The sequence below is a fragment of the Lissotriton vulgaris genome, chromosome 2_1 (genome assembly GCF_964263255.1).
Source record: "Lissotriton vulgaris chromosome 2_1, aLisVul1.2, whole genome shotgun sequence".
Lineage (NCBI taxonomy): Eukaryota > Metazoa > Chordata > Amphibia > Caudata > Salamandridae > Lissotriton > Lissotriton vulgaris.
The window spans coordinates 2106823918-2106847516 of NC_141687.1; the positions used below are offsets into that span (position 1 = coordinate 2106823918).

General features: G+C 45.8%; 1 protein-coding gene across 5 annotated transcripts in view; it reads right to left on the reverse strand.

Moving 5' to 3' along the window:
- The window catches only part of ZNF280D (zinc finger protein 280D), a 761599-nt gene that overhangs the window by 451959 nt on the left and 286041 nt on the right, over positions 1-23599 (reverse strand). For all 5 annotated transcript variants that reach the window (XM_086958356.1, XM_086958358.1, XM_086958354.1 and 2 more), the window contains exon 14: positions 22615-22755. In XM_086958356.1, coding sequence (XP_086814482.1) covers positions 22615-22755 — 141 coding nt within the window. The remainder of the gene's footprint in view (positions 1-22614; positions 22756-23599) is intronic.

Genomic DNA, 23599 nt, shown 5'->3' on the forward strand with positions numbered 1-23599 from the left:
CTATGGCACCAAGCCAATCTCCCTGTTGCAGCAGAGCATAAACCTGATGCAACGACAGCATGCAAAACTCCTCTACTGCGAATCCACTTGTTCGCTTGTCGCAAATCCAGAATGGGCCGGAACTCGTTCCTGTCCTTCTCATGAACCAGAAGAACCGGGAGTACAGACCTCTCCTCTTTTGAGACAGAGGTACGTCCTCTATCGCCCTTGTCCTAGACAGGATAACGGCCTCTGCTTAGAGCTCGCACCGCTGAAACCGCGAGCCGACCGGAGGAAGTGCTGGAGGAGGGCAGATGAACCGAAGACTGACTTAGACCCAGCCGGCCTTTGTTCGCCGAGGAGCCACAAGCTCTCCCGCGTATGCGCACAATATACTTGTAAAGCATTAAATGGCGGCCCGGGACCACCGGCAAATCCTGGGAGGAAAAAACGCCGCTAGAAAGGGCAGAAGGCCTCAGGCCGTTCTCCATGCCCCAAACCTACAGCCGTCCAAAAATCTCCGATTCAGACTTCATGCGGGCCACTCACTACTCTCACGGCAACCCAAGGGTTGCCCAAAGAACGGGAGAGTAGAAGCACACTGCTGAGCCGCAGGCTGCAGAGACGTCAGGCAAATAAAAGTATGGCAATGTAGGACAAACCCACAATACCTGGGGGTCGGCAGGAGAGAAAAACTTCGCTCCGACACCGATGCCTAGATCCGAAACTATCAGGCCCATTAGACCACCTCTTGTAAGGCTTCCCTCCTGTCTCCCGGCAGAGGAACCACAAATCGGTGAAGAAACCCCCCCCCCACAGAGGGATCCCACAACAACGGTCCAACAACCGCAGGCCACAGCGCGAGGCCTACATGCCGCTACCCCTGCGACCAAGTCAGGAGCACGGTCGGAGCCAGAACCTCCTGCCAGGCGGTAGTGGACGAAAGGAAGTCCCGCCAACCAGTAAAGAGTCGGAGAGGGACTCCCCGTACTCATGGCCGACGCATCCCAGGCATCAAGGCACGGAGGCTCGCAGACTGAGGGGCAAAAGGCCCCTGGGGTGGTGGACGGAAGAGGGAACCGAGGGGATTCTGAAACATCCCCCATCAGAAGGGTTCCTCGACGCTGATCAACTGCTCTGCGTCGTGAGTGGAAGGTGCCGGGAACACAAAGTCCCCTCTACGACGGGAGGCTCACCAAGGAGCGAGGCCTGGAACCAGACCCAGTCGTCAAGCGCCGGCAGGACTCTGCGGTTGTAACCCATGACGCCGACCTCACTACGACGTCACCATCACTAAGACAGTGACTGTCTCTATGACAACCAACACTCAGACGTCAAAATGTCACTAGGTGTCAACAAAGGAGACGCTGAGCCATCCCTAACGGTGACGTCCTGACCCAACGGAAGAGGGCAGAGCCCAAGTGACCAATGCCCCAAAAGGAGCATCACCGCTCCACGACGTCTAGCCTCACTGTCCCATGACGTCTAGCCTCACTGTCCCATGACGTCGAGCATCCCTGACGTCGGGGAACCAAATGACGTCGAGGTACTCCATGACATAGAGACACTCCATGACGTCGACGTCGAGACACTCCATGACGTCGACGTTGAGACACTCCATGACGTCGACGTCGAGACACTCCATGACGTCGACGTCGAGACACTCCATGACGTCGACGTCGAGACACTCCATGACGTCGACGTCGAGACACTCCATGACGTCGAGACACTCCATGACGTCGACGTCGAGACACTCCATGCTCGAGGCCCTTCATGATGTCGAGGCACTTCATGACGTCGACGTCGAGGTACACCATGACTTCGACGTCGAGGTACTCCATGGCGTCGACGTCGAGCAACATAATGGCAGCCAATGGGGCTTGTCTGTCCACTCCTTCCTCTCTATCATTCCAGAGGGTTTTGCTGTTCAAAGCAAGGTTTTTCTCTGTGGAAAACCCTGGACAGGCTGTGATGTTGTGGTTTTTGGTGGAATTTCCAGTTGAAGTATTGGACAGTGTAGCCTGTGGATATAGGCTGCATTATCTGTCTTTAAATTCTCTCTTAAGTGTCTATGCAGGTCTGCATGTTTTGACAGCTTAAGAGATTATTTTTGATTGCTCCGGGGTCCGTGCACATGGGCGGGACTATTCACTAGATTATGACTATACACAGAGATCCCCTACTACAGAATCCCTATTACAACCACAACAAAATATCTTTCCAAGTCTGCTAAAACCAGGCATCTTCGCTCACTAGTCTAGCTTCAAACTTCAAGGGAATATCAAAGACGATAGCCTCGCGAATACACCAGTCCCTCGGCTTTGGGGCTTGCAAGTCCCAAATCAAAGATCCCAAGGGGATACCCAAAACAAAACTAAGGACTGGGAGATGCTCCACTCATACTTAACTGAAATGTCGATGACGTCGCCAGAAGACCAGTCTATTGTCTCACGACAGTCAGGGCAGCAGTCCTTCGTAGCCGTCGGAAAGCGGGGAACCTCGCAGCAAAGACTTTCGGACCACGACGACATACAGGGGTCGATGAAGTGGTAGGCCTCCCCCGGAATTTTCACACAAAGCTCCTCACGATCTTCAGGCTTGGACCAGTGCCGCTGAAGTCGCCCCACGTTGGGCGCCAACTGAAGAACCGGGTTTTAGAACCCAGCGGCGCCAGGGAATATGCCCGATGTCTTCGAGTTCCCCTGCCTTGGCAAACAGAGACACGGGACTTCTCGGTGACGTCAAAGACCAAATTTATTGGCTGCAACCAGGAACAGAGGTCTATGAAGCACAACACGGGTGGTTCGCTAGAGACTGCACAAATTCATAGAGCGAGACATCATCTTTTATGCTAAAAATCACATTCCTGACTGGCATCAATTATTTACAAACAGACCAATCACATGGTGACATTTCAAACGTATCGCATAACGACAAACCCACTTTCGGTTGTCCAGCCCACCAGAAATGACAAGGCAAAATCCAACATTCTTGCTCGGACAGGCCGGACAAACCCATAATAAAAGGACCTCAACCCAAAAGATAATTAAGCCATAAAAAGGAAGGAACAGAAACAGATGAGAAGCAAGATAGAAGGGTGTGTGCATGTACCATAAACTCAGCAATGTCCTGCTCTTTGATCTCTATCTGACCAGCTGCCTAACAAGGAACTGGCTCAACAAGGTCAGCTTCGGGCAAGGGAGTCAGTTCGTTCAGGTCACACAAAAGCCAGCTAAAGGTGTACGTGTCCCAAAGACTCGTTCGGCCGCAGTCATCGGCCTATGTGAGGGCAACCACAAAATGGCCGCCGTACACAAAATGGAACCCGTAGGTTCGAACGAAATCCCCGAATACGTAGTGTTTCCATAGATCGATTATGACGAAAACACTCGTACATACCGCACTCATCATTTGCGATCCGCTGATACCAAAATCGTCTAGATACGACATTTATTGAACGGGTCCAGAATCACGGAACCTCACTGGGGGCTAACTTGAACCCCCTTTTGCCCTGAGCTTAAGTCCAGGGGCTTCACTGCCCCAACCGTGTGGCATGCTCGTGAGCAGCCACCCCACAGGCCGCCTATCCCCCATTGGATAACACCGAGTCACAGCACTCTGCACCAGGCTGCCTTAGTGCAGCTGAGGGTGCTTTGGGAGTGCATTCTTGACCCTGGGGGGAACGCTTGATCTAACCCCAGAAACTCACCCCTCTAAGCACTTTACTTACCTGCAAAACTATAACCCTATTTTCCTCCATTAGATTGCACTGACTGGTTTTCTCTGAAAAACTTATAAACTGTGGAGGGTGTTTTGTATGGGGCCCTAAGAAACAGTTTTTTATTAAAAACCTGTTTTACTTACTTTGTATCTAGGAAATGTCCCAGTGTGATAACTAGGCATATCACACAGAGTAAGAAAAGTAATCAAAATAGTAATCATACAGTACATGCAAAGTAACTAGAAAGTAATCTCAACGGTTTCTAAATAGTTGACCTATCTTTGGTATAGTATGTACAGAGCCAGCTTCCTACAGGGGACAAAGAAGCAAGGGGTTAGAGGCAGACCGGACAATGACAAATACAGGAGGCAGTGGCTAACTTACGACATGGGAAACCCCCAGGTCCAAATGGTATACCAGCTGAATTATACAAACTGTGTATAAATCTACTGACCCCCTCCTACTGTGTCTTTACCAAGATGCACATAGGGATGGCATTCTCCCCCCTGACCTACAGACCGTCACAATGGTGGTTAAACATGAAGAAGGCAAACTCAAAAATAGATGAAACTCATATCGCCCCATCTCCCTACTGAATACGGAGGTCAAGATATTGGTCACAGTCCTAGCAACTCATCTCTTAAACCATATCACATCTCTCATCCATGCCGAGCAGTCTGGATTCATGCCGGGTCATACTACCCAGCTGAATCTTCATAGGACTGAGAATTGGCTAATGAGGGTCAGGGATAGTGAATCTCTGCTTGTTTCCCTGCCCAAACCGGACAGGGACCCTGCAATGTTTGGCTCTTTTCGGCCATTGGCACTTCTAAATACAGACTATAAAATTCTAGCCAAAATACTGGCGGACTGGCTAGATCCCCTGGTGCCCAATCTGGTGCATGCTAACCAGAATGGGTTTTTCCCTTCTCAAAACACGTCACTCAACTTGCACCGTATCTTCCGGGTGACTAAGTACTTAAATCTGCGCTGCCTCACTTGAGGTGCCTTGAGAAGGCCTTCGACACGCTGGAGTGGGATTTTTTGTATGCTACCTTGCTCTGCTAAGGTCTTGAAACTCGTAGAGATCTTGTTTGTACCCATTCAATCCATCTTGTTGAGACCCCACACTAGTTATTAACGACACGTCTGTGAAGTGACAACCTACTGTCTTATTATACCATGGGGTTCGGATATACCACCAACTGGCAGACACGCTAGAGGGGGAGCTCATGCAGGCGATAATCGCCATTAAGTTGCAGATGCTCTTTTGGCGGAGCCTGCCCCTGACCGACTGACAATCTGGGCACAGGCCGAAAGCATTGGCCTACACCGCGAAGACAACCTGAGAGACTGCAAAATCCCAATAGCGGCTAACTAGGATGTCATTCTGCAAGATTATCAAAACAGCTGTCCTCTAGATGAACTCCAGGATTCCACAACTGACAGACACAGTAGCAGCGGTGAAGCGTTAGCGTGCGCAGCAGGGAAATTCAGTGGAGAGAACTTCAATCTGTTCTCCTCCCCCAACCTATAATTAAAAAATAGGACTATAAATATACACCACTGATAACATCTCTGAGTGGCGCACACAGGCAGCGTGGAAGTGATGAGGAGCGACAGACCTGACTTGGGCAACGGTTTACATTGTTATCACCTCCCCGCAATGTACTATACTCATCCATGCATCCCACTGAAGCCAGCTACAACAACCAAATCCTACACGTCACATACCAGCCAGCACTCGCTACAAATATGTAGTAGAAGCTGTACATTGCACAGTTGCTTGAATTTTTGTTAATTGTAATGTATGCGTCATGGTGCCTAAGCTGAGCTGATGCATGTATCTGTCCATCACTTTATGTTAAAATCAAAAAAAAATGTAAACAGAAAAAAAATGAGGGTCCGGGATAGTGACGTCCTGCGTATATTTCTGTCGGACGCAGAAAAAGAGTTTGACGCAGTTCATTGGCCATTCCTGGACAGTACGTTAGCTACATTTGAAAACGCACCAATATTTCGGACGTGGATAGCACAATTATATAACAAGCCAATAGCCGTTTTTAGGGTAAATGGTAAACTGTCTTTGAATTTCCCCATTGGCTGTGGAACGAGACTTGGGTGTCCTCTTTCTCCATTCCTGTTTAAACATACTCTGGAGTCCTTAACATGCGTTATCCAAAAGCATACAGAGATTCAAGGTTTTAAAACCACTCCCAGTGAGGATACAGAAGAAAAGATCTCTCTATATGAAGATTATATTCTTCTTTTACGTCACAGACCTAGTGACAACCATACCCATCCTTTTCTATACAATGGAAGAACATGTGAGACACTCCAGATATAAGATCAATTCGAATAAGTCCATGCTGTACTATCCTGGACAGACCTCAACATGGCCGCCTCTGCCGGAGGATTTAAGGATGGTTACCAAAGGTTGTCAATATCTAGGTATTTTTATCATTCCACATAGAACTGTGTTGGCACAGCAACCTTCGAAAAGTGCTCTTATAGAGATGGAAAGATGAACAAAAGTTACTTACCTGTAAACTGTGGTTCTCCAGTATTGGTGTCTTTCATACATTCACATGCTTGAATATTCCCCGTCGTCGAAGTGGGAGTCTCACTGTACATAAATAGCAGTAATAAATATGCATGTATACATGAGAAATATCATAAATAAAATATACATACATATAAAGCAATAGAAATGTAAACTTGAAAAAGTACCATAGAACAGAATAGGCCCATTGAAAAGCCCAAGGGAGAATTCACTTTAGTAACATATTAGAGTCATTATGTGTTGGTCCACATTCCAGCCAATCAGGCTGTAGCCTCCTCTAGAACCTTCTCCTCAGAAGCCCAAGTCCTCAGATTTTCGTAGCACAAGTAAATATAAATGCTTGAGGAGAAGAGAGCCTCTGAGGGGAGGATGGGAGGGTCGCATGTGAATCTATGAAAGACACCAATACTGGAGAACCACAGTTTACAGGTAAGTAACTTTTGTTCTTCTCCAGTATTAGGGGTGTCTTTCATAGATTCACATGCTTTAATAAGAGTAGAAAGCAGTAAATCATACATTAGTCATAAAGGAAGTATACAATTTAAGTCTTGGCAAAACATATCCCTTAATAAGCAATAAATACCAAAAATCATGACAAAAACCTTTATGACTGGAGGCGGGTAGCAAACAGAGGCTCACCTTTATCGGAAAAGATACCGCAGCACCGCTTGACCTACTGCCGCATCCGCGGCATCTGTTGATTGCAGGCAGTAGTGCTTTGTAAAAGTATGGCTGCTAGACCAAGTAGCAGCTCTGCAGATGTGTCTCAGAGGTACCCCCGCAAAGAGGGCAGCAGAAGTTGACACAGCTCTCGTGGAATGAGCTCGAGCCGGAGCAGGAAGGGGCTTGCCAGCCCGTTGATGACAGTAGGATATGGCAGACGATATCCATCTGGTGATGGTCTGTTTGGTTACAGATTGTCCTTTGCACACTGGGCCATATGCTACAAATAATTGATTAGTCTTTCTAAATGTAGCTGTGCGTTGAATGTAAAACTTGAGGCAGCGCTTCACATCCAGAGTGTGCAAAGAGCGTTCCGCTGCAGATTGAGGTGCAGGAAAGAAAGTCTTAAGAACAATTGGTTCATTGAGATGGAAGTCACTGGGAACCTTAGGAACAAGCATTTACAATGCAATGGTTTTGCCTTTGTTAAAGTTAGAGCTATTGGCATTGCTCTTGACATTATTTTTATTTATGTTTTTTTTAATATAAATAAATGGCATTGTCATTTACAATGCCACTAGCTTTATCTCTCGCAAATGACACACACAAACACACACAAAGTCCTCCGTAGCCCCACGGGTCCAGCTTCTCCGCGGCGTCTACAGCACTCGTCGCGGCCTTGGCGGTGCCAGTAAATCCAAGTGGATAAAACAAACCTCCCACCATTGTTAAGTAAAAGAAAGCGCCTCCGTGTCTGAGTTTACAAGAACACCATTCCCTCTAGCAAACACCTTCTTTTAATAAGCACACCTAAAGGTGTGTTGTTTCAACCGCGTCCTTTCAAGCCACGTTTGTCTGCCACCCCGTCCCCTACCCACACAAAGCACCACGGACTGCAGTAGCATGTCTGACACTGGCAGTGTGTGAGTGCAGCTGCCCTGCCCGGGCGACGATGCACCCTGTGCACACAGAGCAGGCACAGCACAAGAAGCACAAAGTCGGAGGCCTCCCTGCACGTGGGACCTGGGGGGAGCCAGGGGGGCGCCGACTGGCACATAGTTCTCACGGGCCGATAGCTCTGTGGGTCGAGATACTTCTGCGGGTGGCCGAGTGCTCTGCGCAGGTGAAGGGCTCCGTGTCAGGGGGCCGCTCAGCCCTCCATCCTTCCAAGGTCGATAACGCGAGTAAAGATGCCAAACAGTGCAGCAATTCAACAGGGTTCCAGTTATGGTAATGGGAAGGTTTTCTAGGGAAAGGCCAGTTTGTGTGAGGGGGCGGGCTTGGGGGTGGTTGCTGGGGATGGGCGGGTCGCCTCAGCTGCATTCAATTCTGCAATTTTAGAAAACAGAGCATTGGCTGCCTACACATTCTTTGCGTTAACCCCCCGGACGCCCTTCCCCTCTTCCCACAGCCCTAACCACAGCCCCCGCCTGATACCGGTGGGGTAGACACTTCACCGGTGTTTGAAGGTGCGGGGCGGGCCGCCCTGCTGGATATAAGTGGGATCCGACAATATCCAGGGAATCCGGTGATGTCCACTCACCCTCGGCATCGAGTTCCCGGGTGCTGCCCATGATTCCAGCCCCCCCCCCCCCCCTCATGGTGTCCTGATGCAGTGTGCCAACGAAGTGACATAGATGCCAACGCGCACGCCTCCCAGGTGACTGACCCTGGGCGCGCAGACCCTCTCCACCCACTCACCTTGAGCAGCTCCCGCAGCTGGTTGGCGTCCTATAGCTTTTCCTCGAGGCTGTGGCTGGAGTAATAGGTATCCTCGGGCATGACCAAAATCGAGCAGTGCCGCTTGTAGATTGTCCGTGGGGGAAGGCGGGTGCCCTCAATCCCGGACCAGATTTGGGGGCGTTGACGAGAAGAGGCTTTCGGCTGACGTAGCCAAAAGCCAAAAATTCTCGGGAACGCCCCCGAATCTGGTCCGAGATTGACGGACGGAGCCCTCTCCCAATGGCTAGCCTCCATTTATGGAGCTAGCCAATGGGAGGAGGGGGCGTAGACCCGACTCCACACACAGAGCATAAGATTTTTTCTAGCGCATGCGTACTTCGTACGCATGCATCGCTAGTCAAAACCTAATAAAACTGGGATTTGTTCTCAAAGTAACAGCCTCGTTGGAGAACTGTAGAAACGGTGGCTGTATAGTAAAGGCTTGGATGTCGCTGACGCGCCTGGATGACGTCAGTGCAAGCAAAAGAGCCACTTTCCAAGTGAGGAATTTTAGATTGGAAGAATGGATGGGCTCGAATGGAGGCAAAAGTAGTTGAGACAAAACTAAGTTCAGTCGCCAAGAAGGTGGGGGCTGACGGATTGGTGGGAACATCCGAAAGAGGCCCTTGAAGAATTGTCTGATGTTTCTGGAGGAGTACAAAGATGTTACGCCATCATGGCGAAAACGAGAAATTGCAGCTAGAAACACCTTTAGAGTGGAGTGTGATAGTCCTGATCTTGCTAATGACAAAAAGAACGGCAAGATCTGCTCAGGCTGAGCACACATGGGATCCAGGGTTTTAGTGGAACACCAAGCATAGAAACGCTTCCACTTTAGTTGGTAAGTTTTGATGGTAGATGGAGCGCGAGCACTTGCTAGTACCGCCCTACAATCCTTGTCGATATTCATGTGTGCAAATTCATTGTACTCAGGTTCCAAGCATGAAGTTGGAGATAGGCTGGGTCCGGATGGCATATCTGACCTTGCTGCATTGTGAGAAGATGTGGCAGAGGATGCAATTGTATCGGATTTGTCAGAGAGAACAGAAGAAGATCTGAAAACCAAGGACGTCTCGGCCATTTGGGTGCGATAAGGATTATTCGACACGGTTGGAACCTCATTCTGTGCAACAGGCGAGGAATGAGCGGAAGTGGAGGGAATGCATAGATGAAGTCGTTTGACCAGTCTATTGAAAAGGCATTCCCGCTCGACTCCTTGTGTGGATGCCGGCTCGCAAATCATTGACACTTCTTGTTGAGAGCAGTTGCAAAGAGATCCAATTGTGGTCGGCCCCACTGTTGGAAGACGAAATCCAACGTTGGTCGATTGATTTCCCATTGGTGGTTGTCCGAGAGGGCTCTGCTGAGCGAGTCCGCCAGAACATTGGCCACCCCTGGCACATGGACAACTGTGAGATGTATCTGCCGATGGATAGCCCAATCCCATATTTCCTGTGCCAGTTGTGACAGCACGAGAGACCTTGTGCCGCCCTGTTTGTTGATGTAGTGCATGCTGGAGGTGTTGTCCGTCCTCACCAGCAATGTTTGTCCCTGCACTACTCTTTGAAAGGACTTCAAGGCCAAGAAAAGCACTACTCTTTGAAAGGACTTCAAGGCCAAGAAAATCGCCAGTAGCTCCAAGCGATTTATGTGCCAAGTGCGCTGAGACGCCGTCCATTTTCCCTTCACGGACATCCCGTCGAGATGTGCCCCCCAACCTTCTAGGGAAGCGTCTGTTGTCAGTGTAAGTGTTGGTGGTTCGTCTTTGAATGAACGACCTGTCGCTATGTTTGGAGGATGAGCCCACCACTCCAAAGCGCTTCGAATGTGGGGCGTCAGTTGGATCTTGTCTTCGAACGACCCCGATATCTGCTTCCACTGCTTGTCTAGTTCTTCCTGTAGAACTCGCATGTGCAGTCTGCAGTTGGGAATCAGCTGAATGCACGAAGAAGCCATGCCAAGGAATAATTTGTACATCCGGACAGAAACGTACTGTCTTGACCGTAGGAATTGTACTTTCCTTATCATTCGATCTTGTCTCTCCTGCGAAACGAACACTTGCCCCAGCCGAGAATCGAGCGAGGCTCCTAGAAAATCTCGCTGTTGAGATGGTTGAAAGTGTGACTTTAGGCAATTGATGGACAAACCCAATGTTTCGAAGAGGGATATGCAGACTTGAGTGTGCTGTTCCGTTAACTGAAAAGTCCTGGCATTTATCAGGCAGTCGTCCAGGTACGGATAGAACTGGATGCCCTGTAGACGCAGGTAGGCAGCCACCGGGGCTAGAATCTTGGTAAACACCCTCGGTGCTGATCGAAGGCCGAATGGCAGGACCTTGAATTGATAATGAAATCGGCCGACTGTAAAACGGAGATATTTCCTGTGCCCGGGGTTAATAGGTACATGGAAATATGCATCTTGAAGGTCTATCGTTGAAAAGAACTCTCCTGGAATGAGGAAATTCAAGATTTGAAGCAGGGTTAGCATCTGAAAAGTCTTTGATGCGATGAACTTGTTTAAAGCTCTCAAATCTAAGATGGGGCGCCACTCTCCTGATTTGTTTCCTTGCTAGAAAGAAACGGGAATAAAACCCCCTGCCGCGTTGACCTTGCGGTACCAATTCTATGGCTCCTTTCTTGATCATAAGCTGCACCTGGGCCAACAGTTCCTTAAAGTGGGGAGAAGGTGGACCCGAAGGTGGACGAGTGGGGGGGAATTTTGTGAATTCCAGGGTATGTCCTTTTAAAACAACGTCCAAGACCCATTGGTCGTTGGTAATGTTTGACCAATTGTAGTAGAACTTTGAGATCTGACCTCCAAGATGAACAGTTGCCGGAGGGTAAAATATGGGATTGTCACTGTTTTTTGTTGGTGTTTGCACCACCTCTGTAATTGGACTTACGGTGGTATGGTCTGGAGGTGGATGAACGACCCTGGGACTGATAGGAGCCCCTCTGTCTGTTATCATTGTAGTTGTATGGTCGATATTGGCCAGTTCCACGAAAAGTAGAGGTTCCTCCTCCTCTACCGCGTGCCCCACGAAATGGCCTTTTCCGATATTGTAGAGTTGTCAAGGACCTTGCTGTGTCTGTGTCCTTTATAAGTTCCAAAGCATCATCAACATGCTTACCGAATAAAGATTCACCGTCGTAAGGTAAATCCAAAACTCTGGACTGGACCTCCGGACGGAAGGTGGTTGATTTTAGCCAGCCTTGACGGCGCAAGACTGCAGCACCCGCTAGTTGCCGGAAACCAGTGGAGGATATATCGACGGCACAGTCGATTATTTCTGCTGAAATCTTTTCTCCTTCGAGAATGATGGCCTGCGCTTCATCCCGGATGGAGTCGGGCATCTGAGGGATCAGACCAGCGATCTCAGACCACAGTTGACGGTCGTAGCGACCTAGAATAGCTAAGGCGTTGGACGCTCTCACAGTTGTCGCTGCCATAGTGATAAATTTTTTGCCAATTGAGTCTAATTTACGGCCATCCTGATCAGGCGGAGATGTCAGAGGTATGGCCGGATTTCGAGATCTTTTTTGTGCCGCCTGAGTGATAACAGAATCCGCCTTAGGTTGAGAAACCAAACAGGCCGGAGAAGTAGGTGGCGCTTTATATTTTTTGTCCAATCTGGGCAGAACAGCTGGTATGGAATTAGGACGTTCCATCAACTTTAGACCTTCTTCCCATATGTTGTCTATTATAGGAATGGTATGCGTTTGCCGTTGAGGTAAGTCCTTAAAATCATATAAAAAACAATCAGTTTGTTGCGCCTCGATTGTTAAGTGGAACCTTTTCGCAGCACGAACCATAAGGTTATGGAAACTCGCGATATCCACTGGCGGTGAAGCTCTTGGTGATGCCGGTGGAGTAGAAGGTGTCTGTGCCCTATAATTGTCCACATCCTGCATGTCATCATCGGTGTCATTATCCCCAGTGTTATGAGGAATTTGATTCTCATTATCGGTATCAGGTCAAGCACCCGAAGGAGACGTAGGTGTGACAGGCGCCGGAGCTTGAGGCCGAGGTGCTGGAGACTGACGTCGAGGTGCTGGAGACGGAGGTCGATGAGCTGGAGACGGAGGTCGTGGCGCTGGAGACTGAGACCGGGGCACTTGAGGTGCCGGAGAAGTAGGCAACGACGGTGGAAACCTACGATTGTAGTCGTCCAGCATATGTTGTAGGTTTTGCACCAATGACAAAGGAATTTGCGTAACCTGTTCGTAAGTAGTTGGTTCTGCCGTATCGATTGGAAAAAATACATTCCCATCTTCGACGTTATTATCCTCATCCTCGTCACTATACTCTTGACACTTAATGTGTAATTCAGAAGGACTGGATGCTGGCTTATAAGTTTGATCTATTTCAGAGTAATTTCCGGATTCCTCTTCTCCAGACTGAAATAATTTCTCCGGAGGCTGAGATCCACTCCTTACTGGACTTAACTGAATGAGTGGAACAGTCTTGAGAGACGAGGCAGTAACCACTTTGAAGGTGATAGTCTGTAGGGGTTGGTGCGTCGTCAACGAGCCCGTCGACGAGATTTCCACAGTCTTAGCACCACCCGGTTGTTTTTGCGCCGTCACCGCAGAAACAGGCATATGAACTGGCAGCTTACTCTTGGTCGACAAAGATTATTTGGTCGTCGACGAGGTCGTCGACGAGGTTGCAGTCTTCGCCGCCGATGAAGATGCTTTCGGCGACGAGAGAGTAGTCGTCGACGGACCAGTCGTCGACGGAGTGGCCACCGTCGACGAAGATGTTACCGTCGACGAAGCAGTCGTCGACGAAGCGGTTGTCGACGAGGAAGATCCGGTCGTCGGAGTAGTCGTCGACGACGATGGCTTGTTCTTTGTCGACGGAGGAACAGTCGACGGAAGGCGCGTCGACGACGATGATTTCTTCGTCGACTGTTTGTTCGTCGACGAGATCTTAATAATTGACGAGATGGGTCTCACCTCTTGGTTGCTCGTCGACGAGATGGTCGTCGTCGTAGAAACAGCCCTAACTGACTTTGTAGTCGTTGAAGACGTCGACGGACGTGTCGACGAGCCCGTCGACGAGCCAGTGCCCGTTTTTGAAGAGGAGGGCATAGTCTTGGGTCTAGACGCCAGAGAGCCAGGTCCCGTAGGCGCGCCCCGAAGCAAGTCCTGTGGGGAGACATCCTTGAAGGAACCCAACATTTTACTCTTCTTAAGAAAAGGAGAGGGTACTTCAGTCTCAGACCCACGCTTCTGAGAGGATTTTGAAAATCCAGATGACATACTCTCAGCATCAGAAACCACATTCTCAGATGTTTTTAACTTCTGTAGCCACAGAAGGAGACGGGCCTCTCTATCCCTCAAAGTTTTAGGGGGAAAAGTGCGACAGAACTTGCAGGTAGAGGTATTATGATCCGGGTAAAGACAGTAAATACACTTACTGTGAGGATCCTCATGAAAAAGGCGCAATTTACCACAGGATGGACAAGCCTTGAACAAGGTTTTCTTAGTAGAAGACATTTCTGAAGAGAAAAACAGCTAGAACTGGTGAAAAACTGAGCAGAGCTCAGGGAGACTCCCTTCACAAGACGTGCGGTAGAAAATCTGAGGACTTGGGCTTCTGAGGAGAAGGTTCTAGAGGAGGCTACAGCCTGATTGGCTGGAATGTGGACCAACACATAATGACTCTAATATGTTACTAAAGTGAATTCTCCCTTGGGCTTTTCAATGGGCCTATTCTGTTCTATGGTACTTTTTCAAGTTTACATTTCTATTGCTTTATATGTATGTATATTTTATTTATGATATTTCTCATGTATACATGCATATATATTACAGCTATTTATGTACCGTGGGACTCCCACTTCGACGACGGGGAATATTCAAGCATGTGAATCTATGAAAGACACCCCTAATACTGGAGAACTTTCCCTCTCCTTTCTTCGGCGAGCAGGCATTTTTAAAGAGATTACACTACCACAACTTCTATATGCCCTCCAAAATACCCATCATCCACTTCCTTGGACTGTGTTCCCTGGACTGGAGTAACACCTGCGGTCATTACTAAGGCAGGGAGGACACCATAGAACAGTGCTAAAGACACTACAACATAACGCCTATAATAGAGTGATGGCGCTGTCAGACAGAGACTTATTACTGGGCAGCACTCTCGATTCCTATTAACGAATTGGCACATTTTACGCTGGATCATCCCACATATAGGCTAGAGAGGGTACTACTAAAACCCCACACCCATCTACACTACCTCCACGGCGGTAAAGAAGTTTCTAGACAGGTTCTCGCAACACAATTCACCTTGAAAGAGTGGGAAAGGGAGACAAGATCCAGGGGGTGGACACAGAGTTACCAAGGCAAGCCATTATGGAAAGGGAGATAGTTCAAAGAAGTGAGTAAGCTACAAGTTTGTGGTGCCTGGAATTTGGTGGGAATTTCAACGATAGGGGACGTTACTGATTAAGGTGAACTAAAGTCCTGGTTGACTTTTTGTACTGAAAATGGGTAACAATTTCAGATTAATCTAGTACACACAATTGCGTCATGCATAGCTGCTGAGGGCATAATATGTGTGGAGTTAACTGAATATGCACCACTAGAGGGGAGTTTATTACAGGAGGAACTTACAAGCAAAGCAGTTTATCTCTCATATAAAACAATAAATAACATGCCAGATAATCTTGGGAGACTACGGTAGAAATGGGATTGGGATTTGGTAGTCTTGGAAGGGAGACAGCCCTAATGAACCATAGAGAGGTAGCTATCAATGCTAGGCTGCTCCTCATTCAATACAAAATCTAGCACAGAATATGCTATGACAAAGAGATATTACACAAGATGGGAAAGGCAGAGACTACATACAGCCTTAAATGCAGAGACGTCAAAGGGGATTGCTCTTATATGTTACGAGTTTGACACACTATCCTGGGTTATTGGAGCACAATCATTGCTGAGCTAGGTGAGATCAAGGAAGTGTCCCTGTCAGCCTACCCCAGGTTTGTTTTCTTTAGTATTCCAAGTGATACTGATATTACTAGGGCTCAGCGTCTCTTCAGTTCCTTGGGTCTGGTAGTGGCCAAGCGTGATGTGGCTAGACAATGGGGTGCAGCTGAGGTCCCTACGGTTCATGAGTGGAAGAAAGGGATAGATCTCATATAAAAGCAGGGGTTGCACAAAATATTTTGAAAGGTATCGGGTCCCTGGATGCGCTACTATGGATGGGACCTGGTGGATGATTCCCATGAGCTCATATCATCTGTAGATGTTTATACTGATACCACACCACAACGAAGTGGCCATTAGATCTGAACTGGACACATTGTTACGGTATTTAGGTTGGGATATGTAAGTGGAAACCACTGTGTTTCTCCATTGTTTACTTATTTTATGTGGACTTATCGAAGTAGATGTAATGCTGTCCTTGATGAATGTACCTCATGCGACCAATGTTATTGTTAAGATGATTGTACATTTAAGTTTTTTATCCCAAAAAAATAAAAATATATTTTAATTTTGTTTCTAAAAATACCTTCTGCCAGAGCAGTCTTTGTTCCTGACCTCCGGAGAGAGTGACCTGGTCATAAATGAGTCTGTGGTGATAGACTGATCAGAACTAGTCAGCAGCACACTAGTAGTTGGTAGGTTTTCAGGGGGCACCTCTAATGAGCCCTCTTGGTGAATGTGTTAATAAATCCATAATTGGAATCAGTGTGCGCTTGTTAATACAAGATTTTTTATAGCAAACATCTTTGGTTTCAATAAAGCCATCATGTAACTAGGGACACGTTTTATACCAGTGCTCAGCGCATGTACTTAAAATTGTTTCCCTGGTGACTTGTACTGGCACTAAATGAATTGGCCAGCACAGGGACATACCTTCTCATGCAGATAAGTCCACACATGTAGTATAGTGCACTATGCCTTAGGGCTTTAAGGCCTGCTATAGGGGTGACTTACCAATACTGCATGCAGTATTGGTACTGCAGGCATGGCATACAGGGCTGTGTGCCATGTTATGTTTACTCCCCTGGCCCTAGCTGGGTGCACTGTAGCAGTGGTGAGGGTACAGGTGCATGAGCCCTTTACACCTACAGTTCCCCAGTCCATTCTTATGCATTGTAAATGCAGTGCTGCCATTAAGAGTGTATGGTGCTGGGAGTAGTCATTACGAACTCCACAACACCCTAATGGCGTCACTGAAGGCTGGGAAGTTTGGTATCAAGCGTCACAGCACATTAAACCCACAATGATGCCAGTATGGGATTTATTGTAAAATGCACGACAGAGGGTATCTTAGAGATGCCCCCTGAAACTCGACCAACTTCTAGTGTCCCGAATGAGTGGCTGCTTTGGCTGCCACCACCAGACATTTTTCTGGAACCCTGGTTCGAGAGCCTGCTGCTCTCTGGGGCCCGAAACAATGCACATCCTGGGACGAGGTGCTAAGCCTTCTCCCCCAGGATAGGCAGGGTTCGCGAAGGGGAAGCTTCAAAGGCATGCCACCTTTGTGAGCCTCCCCAGACCATTTGCTGCTTTTAGCAACTGGTCCCCACTGGTTCTACACCCACTTTGGGCGGGAGAGCCGGCAGGAAAAACAAGTGAGGCAAACGGGTGTGCCCAGCTCTGCCAACTTCACCCCTCAGGTGGGGGAGACAAAGTGAAGCACAACTCTGAGTCCCCACCATCTTGAGGATGGGGGGACCCAACCAGGGATAAGCTCCTGCACCCCCCTCCCACTGGATGGTGGAACGATAGGGAGTGTATCCATCCCAGGTAAGGGATCCATTGGTCCCTGCCCTTTACCTGCCTGTAACGCCCCTAAATCTAGTATTTAGGGGGTACCCTGAACCGTGCTTCCTCAGATCCAGAACCAGCAAGAAAAGAAGGACCGAACAGCTGTGCAGCCAGCTAACAAGAGTTGAACACGTGACTCGGAAGTTGAACAAACTAGGTTTTAGGTCCGTAAAATATATGTTATTAAGACTATTATGGAGATACAAAATGTTTACAGCATCATACTCCTTGAAATAGAGTTGGATACTCATGGTGGATTAAATGTGATGATTGTGGCATATCAGCATTATCTACTGTTTTTGCTGGATTTTGGCATTACATTTCTAATACAGATACTAATAATCTTATGGAAACTATATGTGTACCCTTGATATGCCACTAATAATATAAGGATGAATTACCATTGCCATGAGTCCATGCTTAGATGTCCGCCAGTTCTTACAATGTATTGCACTGTGGTTGTTTTTTTACTCGTGTTGGGAGAAGGTGTATTTAAGATGGAAAATTCAAATGTGGGGCGAGCGTGACCAAGCCGTAATGGCGAAACGCGTAGTTTTTTTACTTGCCAAATAAATCATTTATAAGAAGCCCTGGGTGTCCGAGTCTCTTCCTTATCTGGGGGTTTGTTTGGAGTGAAGATTTGGGTCTGCCGGTTACCGGACTCGGACCGCCCACGACAGCTGAGGATCTCTTTACTGGTACTGGTGGAGGATATATATATATATATATATATATATATATATATATTTGGTACGTTGTCGTCTCTGCAGCCAATAATTCGGAAAAAAGACGAGGCAAACCCAGTATCTGGTGCGTGTTATTTATTTTGAACCCAACACCACTCTGCCATGACGTGTTTCGGCCTGGCGAGGCCTTGATCACATGACCACATATATATATAGCTGCTCGATTCTCCATGCAATTCCACAGGCACAAAGAAAAGCACTCTCGGGGGCAAGTCCAAACGATTTATTTAAGGACTCACGGTGAACAAACCAGACGCGTTTCGGCAACCGCCTTTATCGAAGGTGATGCAGTATGCGCGAAAACGCCCTCTTTTATTTCCATTACATTTTTTTGAAATCGAAAACGGCATTTGCAAACAACATGGTAGACATATTGGAATATGGTATTTCATTATCAACAATACTTTTGTCATAAACCCAATACATGAGTTGCATTTTACTCGTTAGCCAATACTGCACATCCGTGCCTTTACCATTTACACTTCGCTCTGGACCAACAAATCCTCTTCACCTCCCCATCCCCACCAACAGCATGGCTGGTGCTGGCCGTGTTCGGGGCTCGGAGGGGCGCAGACGGGCTTGCCTTGGCGCGCCTTCAGTGCGCCAGAGGCGCCCCCGGGCCCCCATCTGTATCTACCCACGTTCAATCGGAAGTGAGGAAATTGGGGGGGGGGGGGGGAGACTCGCCTCCCTCCGTACAACCGGCACTAATGAGCCGTGACGGACCGGGGAGCACGATGAACAGAAGGTATGAAATGTGCAAAACAGAGCAATTTAGATTTTGGCAGCAAAAAACAGTGAAAGATCTAAAAAAGTTTGTAAATCAACTTTTACTTTAAAACACACAGCACACGCGCTACTCACAAAAGAAACGGTGATTAGACTTACCACGTATAGTAGACAAGAGAACAAAATCAGAAAAGTGATAAACAAGAACTGGCCAATTGTCCTAACAGATTCTACTATGGCAGAGAAACTTGCCAGTAACCCAAATTTGACATTCTGGAGGGTACCATCTATGAGAACGACCCGAGTTAAGAACAGCCCCGAAATAACCACAAGTATATCTTGGCTGAAATCAAAGCACAGCTTCTTTAAATGCAGAACATGTAGAGCATGTACATTTGGCATAAATACTGCAGAATACAGCCCTCCTTAAGTGCGGATTCTATTACCCCCAAAGACAACTACAGCTGCCGCACAGATTTTGCGGTATATGTACGGACATGCACCTGTGGCCTACAGTATGTAGGCAGCACTACACTACAGGTGCATGTCAGGATCCTACAACACTTGAGGGCAATAGTAAATTCAGATCAAACGTGCCTTGTGGCCAGGCACTTTAAGAGTGTGCACCAAAACAACTTAGAATGCCTCACTTTTTTCGTAATAGGTTCTATCCCACCATTATGTCGCGGAGGTAATAGAGAGAAGCTACTTGGAAGGTTAGAGTCACGTATAATAATTACATTAGATTCAAAGATGCCAAAGGGATTACATAACAATGATGAGATGTATAACTTCCTATAGTTTCTGCCTATTTTACACACGGATTACAATAGTGCACTTTCATAGCGCTCTTTTAGGGGTATTTTATTGTATTTATTCTGTCGTAAACAAATACTTTTAAAGATTTTTTTTTAGGAATTTTATTATGGATGAATTATTTACATGTTTTAATCATTTTAGGGCATGTTTTGAATGACACTAATATCCTATTATTCCAGAAATGGCAATTCCTTTATAGAGTGGCTTGTATAGTTTTAATTATTTTATTTAGTTGTATTTATTGTATTGAGCATATTATATTTATGTGGTCATAATTCTTTCAAGAAAATGGGTCGCTTTAATGCACAATGCCAAGGAAAGGCTATAGACAATTAAGTTCCTCTCAGAAAAACTTTTAATGTTCAAAAAACTTTATGTTCACTATTTCACTGATCCTTGTAAACATCGTAGTCTTAATTTCTGATCAACAGACTCATTATGTGCAAGATTTATGACATCCACATGGTACTTTGTGTCATTTGTGTTAACATTACATTAGTACTAAAAAACTGATCATACACATATTAATATTCAGGATTTAACCTTGAAAACACATTAAGAATACTATTCGTTTTGTATGATATCAATGACAGAGCTGCCTGAAATAAGAAAAGTCTCTTTTTTTTAAATCTTTTCATTTTTTACATGGGTACACTTATACTGGAGTATTTATATATGACTAAGCACTTTTAGGGAGATATTGCACATATAGCACTTCATATATGGGTTTTACTTGTGTTACAAAATTTTATGCAGGAATCAGATGGACATATATTTGACAAGTAAAAAAGCATTTAAGCAGTAATGTATACCTAGGGGTGAGTTGACGACACAAGTATTAAGCAGAAAGGTCTTAAAGTCCTCTAGGCTCACTGTGCAAACCACATATCAGGGGTATGCATTTGTCATTTTGGAAGCTTTAAAGTTGGTTTTCCTTTTATACAGATGACATCCATCCACTGGGACACTTGTATATTGACAATGTTGTATATATTTATCATGTATTTATATTCACATATTTATATAAGTCATGGTGCACTTCATGGTCCATACATATATATTCAATATGTGATTGATTTCTATACTATTTATCATTGTTAGGGAGACCTAATGAGACTAAACTCATGTCGGAGATCAATGAAATATTTTACAAAAATTACGATCTGAAATTGCAATAGAACTTCTCTTAAAGTGACAAGCATCAATCCTAATGTATTTATAGGTATTAATGTAATTAAAACAACAAGATTAACTCTGTTTTATTCACACTCAACACACTATGAAAGGAGTTAAAAAACAACCAACAGCAACAAAAATGTATGTGCATAGTCTGTTGTCCATATCCACTGCGAGTGGTAACCATGTGACAGGAAATGTAATGGTTTTAAACTCTGCCCTATAGACGCTTCCTTATGTTATCAAGGTGACGACAGTGACCCAAACGCGTCAAAACATGCTGGAGCTGTTAAACTAATTAAACATAAGTTTGGCACGGAAAGAGGAGTCTGTATCCTTTCTTTTCGTCGGAGTTTAGACGGTGTGGGAACTTGGTGTTTGGATATAAATATATAGCTAGCAACTTCACTTCATATACACATACCTACATATACACACAAATACATAGACAGACTTTAAGGAAAGTAGCACAAGTAGTTGTGTTTTGATGATCAGTCAGTAGTGGTGAATTCTTGTAATGGATGTGTGGTTCTGATCTACGTTGCTGGGTCAAGAGTGGTAGTGACCTATATTTGTGTCATTTGATCTAGGCCCTACAAATATCAGCTGGGCTAATAAACAGTCTTGAGGGAGTTGTGGCAGATCTTGAGCTATATGGGGTGTAAATGTACATTCCTAGGTGTGTGTGAGTTGGTGGAATGCATTGGGCCGATTGGAAATCTTATAGTTTTTAAGTTGATTACAAAGTAAGGCTGCACGATTGGTGACCTGCATAATCTCAGAGTTTGATTTTTAAATTGCTGTTTAAGGCAGTCAAAATAGGTAAATCTCTTAGCATTTGTGATTTCCTCATTGCAACACCAGCCAGGTATTATACCTGGCTCCATGTACCACTGTCCACCAGTACCCTCGACTATCGTATTATCCTCGATCTCCCTTTGCAGGAGCATGCGAGTGGTGTTGGAGTATTTGCATAGCTAAGTGGTCAACAATTACTTGGCCTCTTGGCTGACGTAACCACTTGTGTCTGTAGTTGTGGGCTTACGCCTGGAGGATTGGGGGAGGAATCTGTGGGGCATACAGGTGTGAATGCAGGGCAATTCACCCTTTCCATAACTGCAATATGTGTTGGTGGCATGGTGTTTTGTTGGGTCGTGAGCAATCTTGTAGCCCAGTAGTGAGCCTGAAATCATGAATTAGGGAGTCTAAATGGTTGGCTAGTAGCCATACAGTTTTGTTATATCTTTATGAGCAGCACACAAAATAAAAAAGGCTGCACGTTTCAAGACAAGTCAAAGGATTCTGCCTTTTCCACATTCTAGTTCAAATGTTTCTTTACCACATTTCTCCATAGTATTTCCCTTGTATATGACATGAATAGTATATTACAGCAAATGTGAGTGAAGATTTTCATTGCCAACAATGAGAATGTCATTTTACAATATGAGATAGGAAAAAATGATATATTACAGGGGACCGGAATAGCAGCCACTCGGCAAACATATCATGTATGACTTTTGCTTTATTTTTACAACTTAATACTTTCTCATACACTTGAACAAAGCCCAATTTGTATAGACAATAAGCAGAGTTCTCGCTTTCCAACGTAAACAAACACCAAATATGCATTATTTAAACAATGAAACAGCCTTATAAAGAAAGAGAACACAAATTATACACAGATAATAGATTATGAATGTGACTTACCTCACCATATGATTTGCGTATGCCTTACCACAGCTAGTATTGTATCTGCATAAACTGCAATTAACATACGCTGGAAAGTGGCTTGCAAAATCCTTCACAACAGAATCGCATTCAATGCACTTCTGTGTTCCAAAGGAATTCCTACAAGTGCAAAAAGCAAATCCCACCATTGCATTAACTATTTTGAATAATTGAAGAAGGGTACAGCATTAGACTTTCTAGGTAAGCAAATTGAGCACAAAAATGAAAAAAAAGTGCTAAGTGTTGCAATGGAAAAAATGGTTTACCACCCTCCCCATTCCAAAAAAATGCCTTAAATTACACTTCAATTTGAGGTTATCAGATGTAGGACTTTCACTGGTGCACTAAACAACAAAAAAGTTACTCAGATGGTTTTGAAGCCGAGTTGCTTTGCCACTCACATATTCTATGCATAGGTTTTCCTGCATTCGGTTTAATCCTCCAAGAACTGATAAAACCCCACCAAGAGGGTAATAGCCCTTATAATTCTAAGCACAGAAACTTGACTAACACCTGCAGGTCGACCATCTAACATGACAAAGAAAATAAAGGCTGCAATAATGTGTCGTTTTTTATTATTTTTCCTTAAGTGCCCAGCACAATGTGATTGTTATACAGGGCAGCATGCATCAAGAAAGACTGGTAGCAGATTAGTCTGCTTGCATTTTGTTCTTAAGGAATGTCACTAAAAAGTGTTTTCTTTCATTTTGTTTCCTGTTTTCATGCTTAGTAAATTTTATGACCTGCAGCGGAGTATTACATTCATATATCTTTTTGCACTGTTTAACTCTGTCACTAATTGGAGAAATGTTTGGCTCGTAGAAATCTTGGCCAGTATGAATATCACTTTTTAGCATACACATACATAAATCCATCTGACACATAGGACCTCTTTGCTCACATGCAAATATTAGTAGTAGGGCAACTGCTAAACACCCCAGGCTTTAAATATTCAATCGAAGGT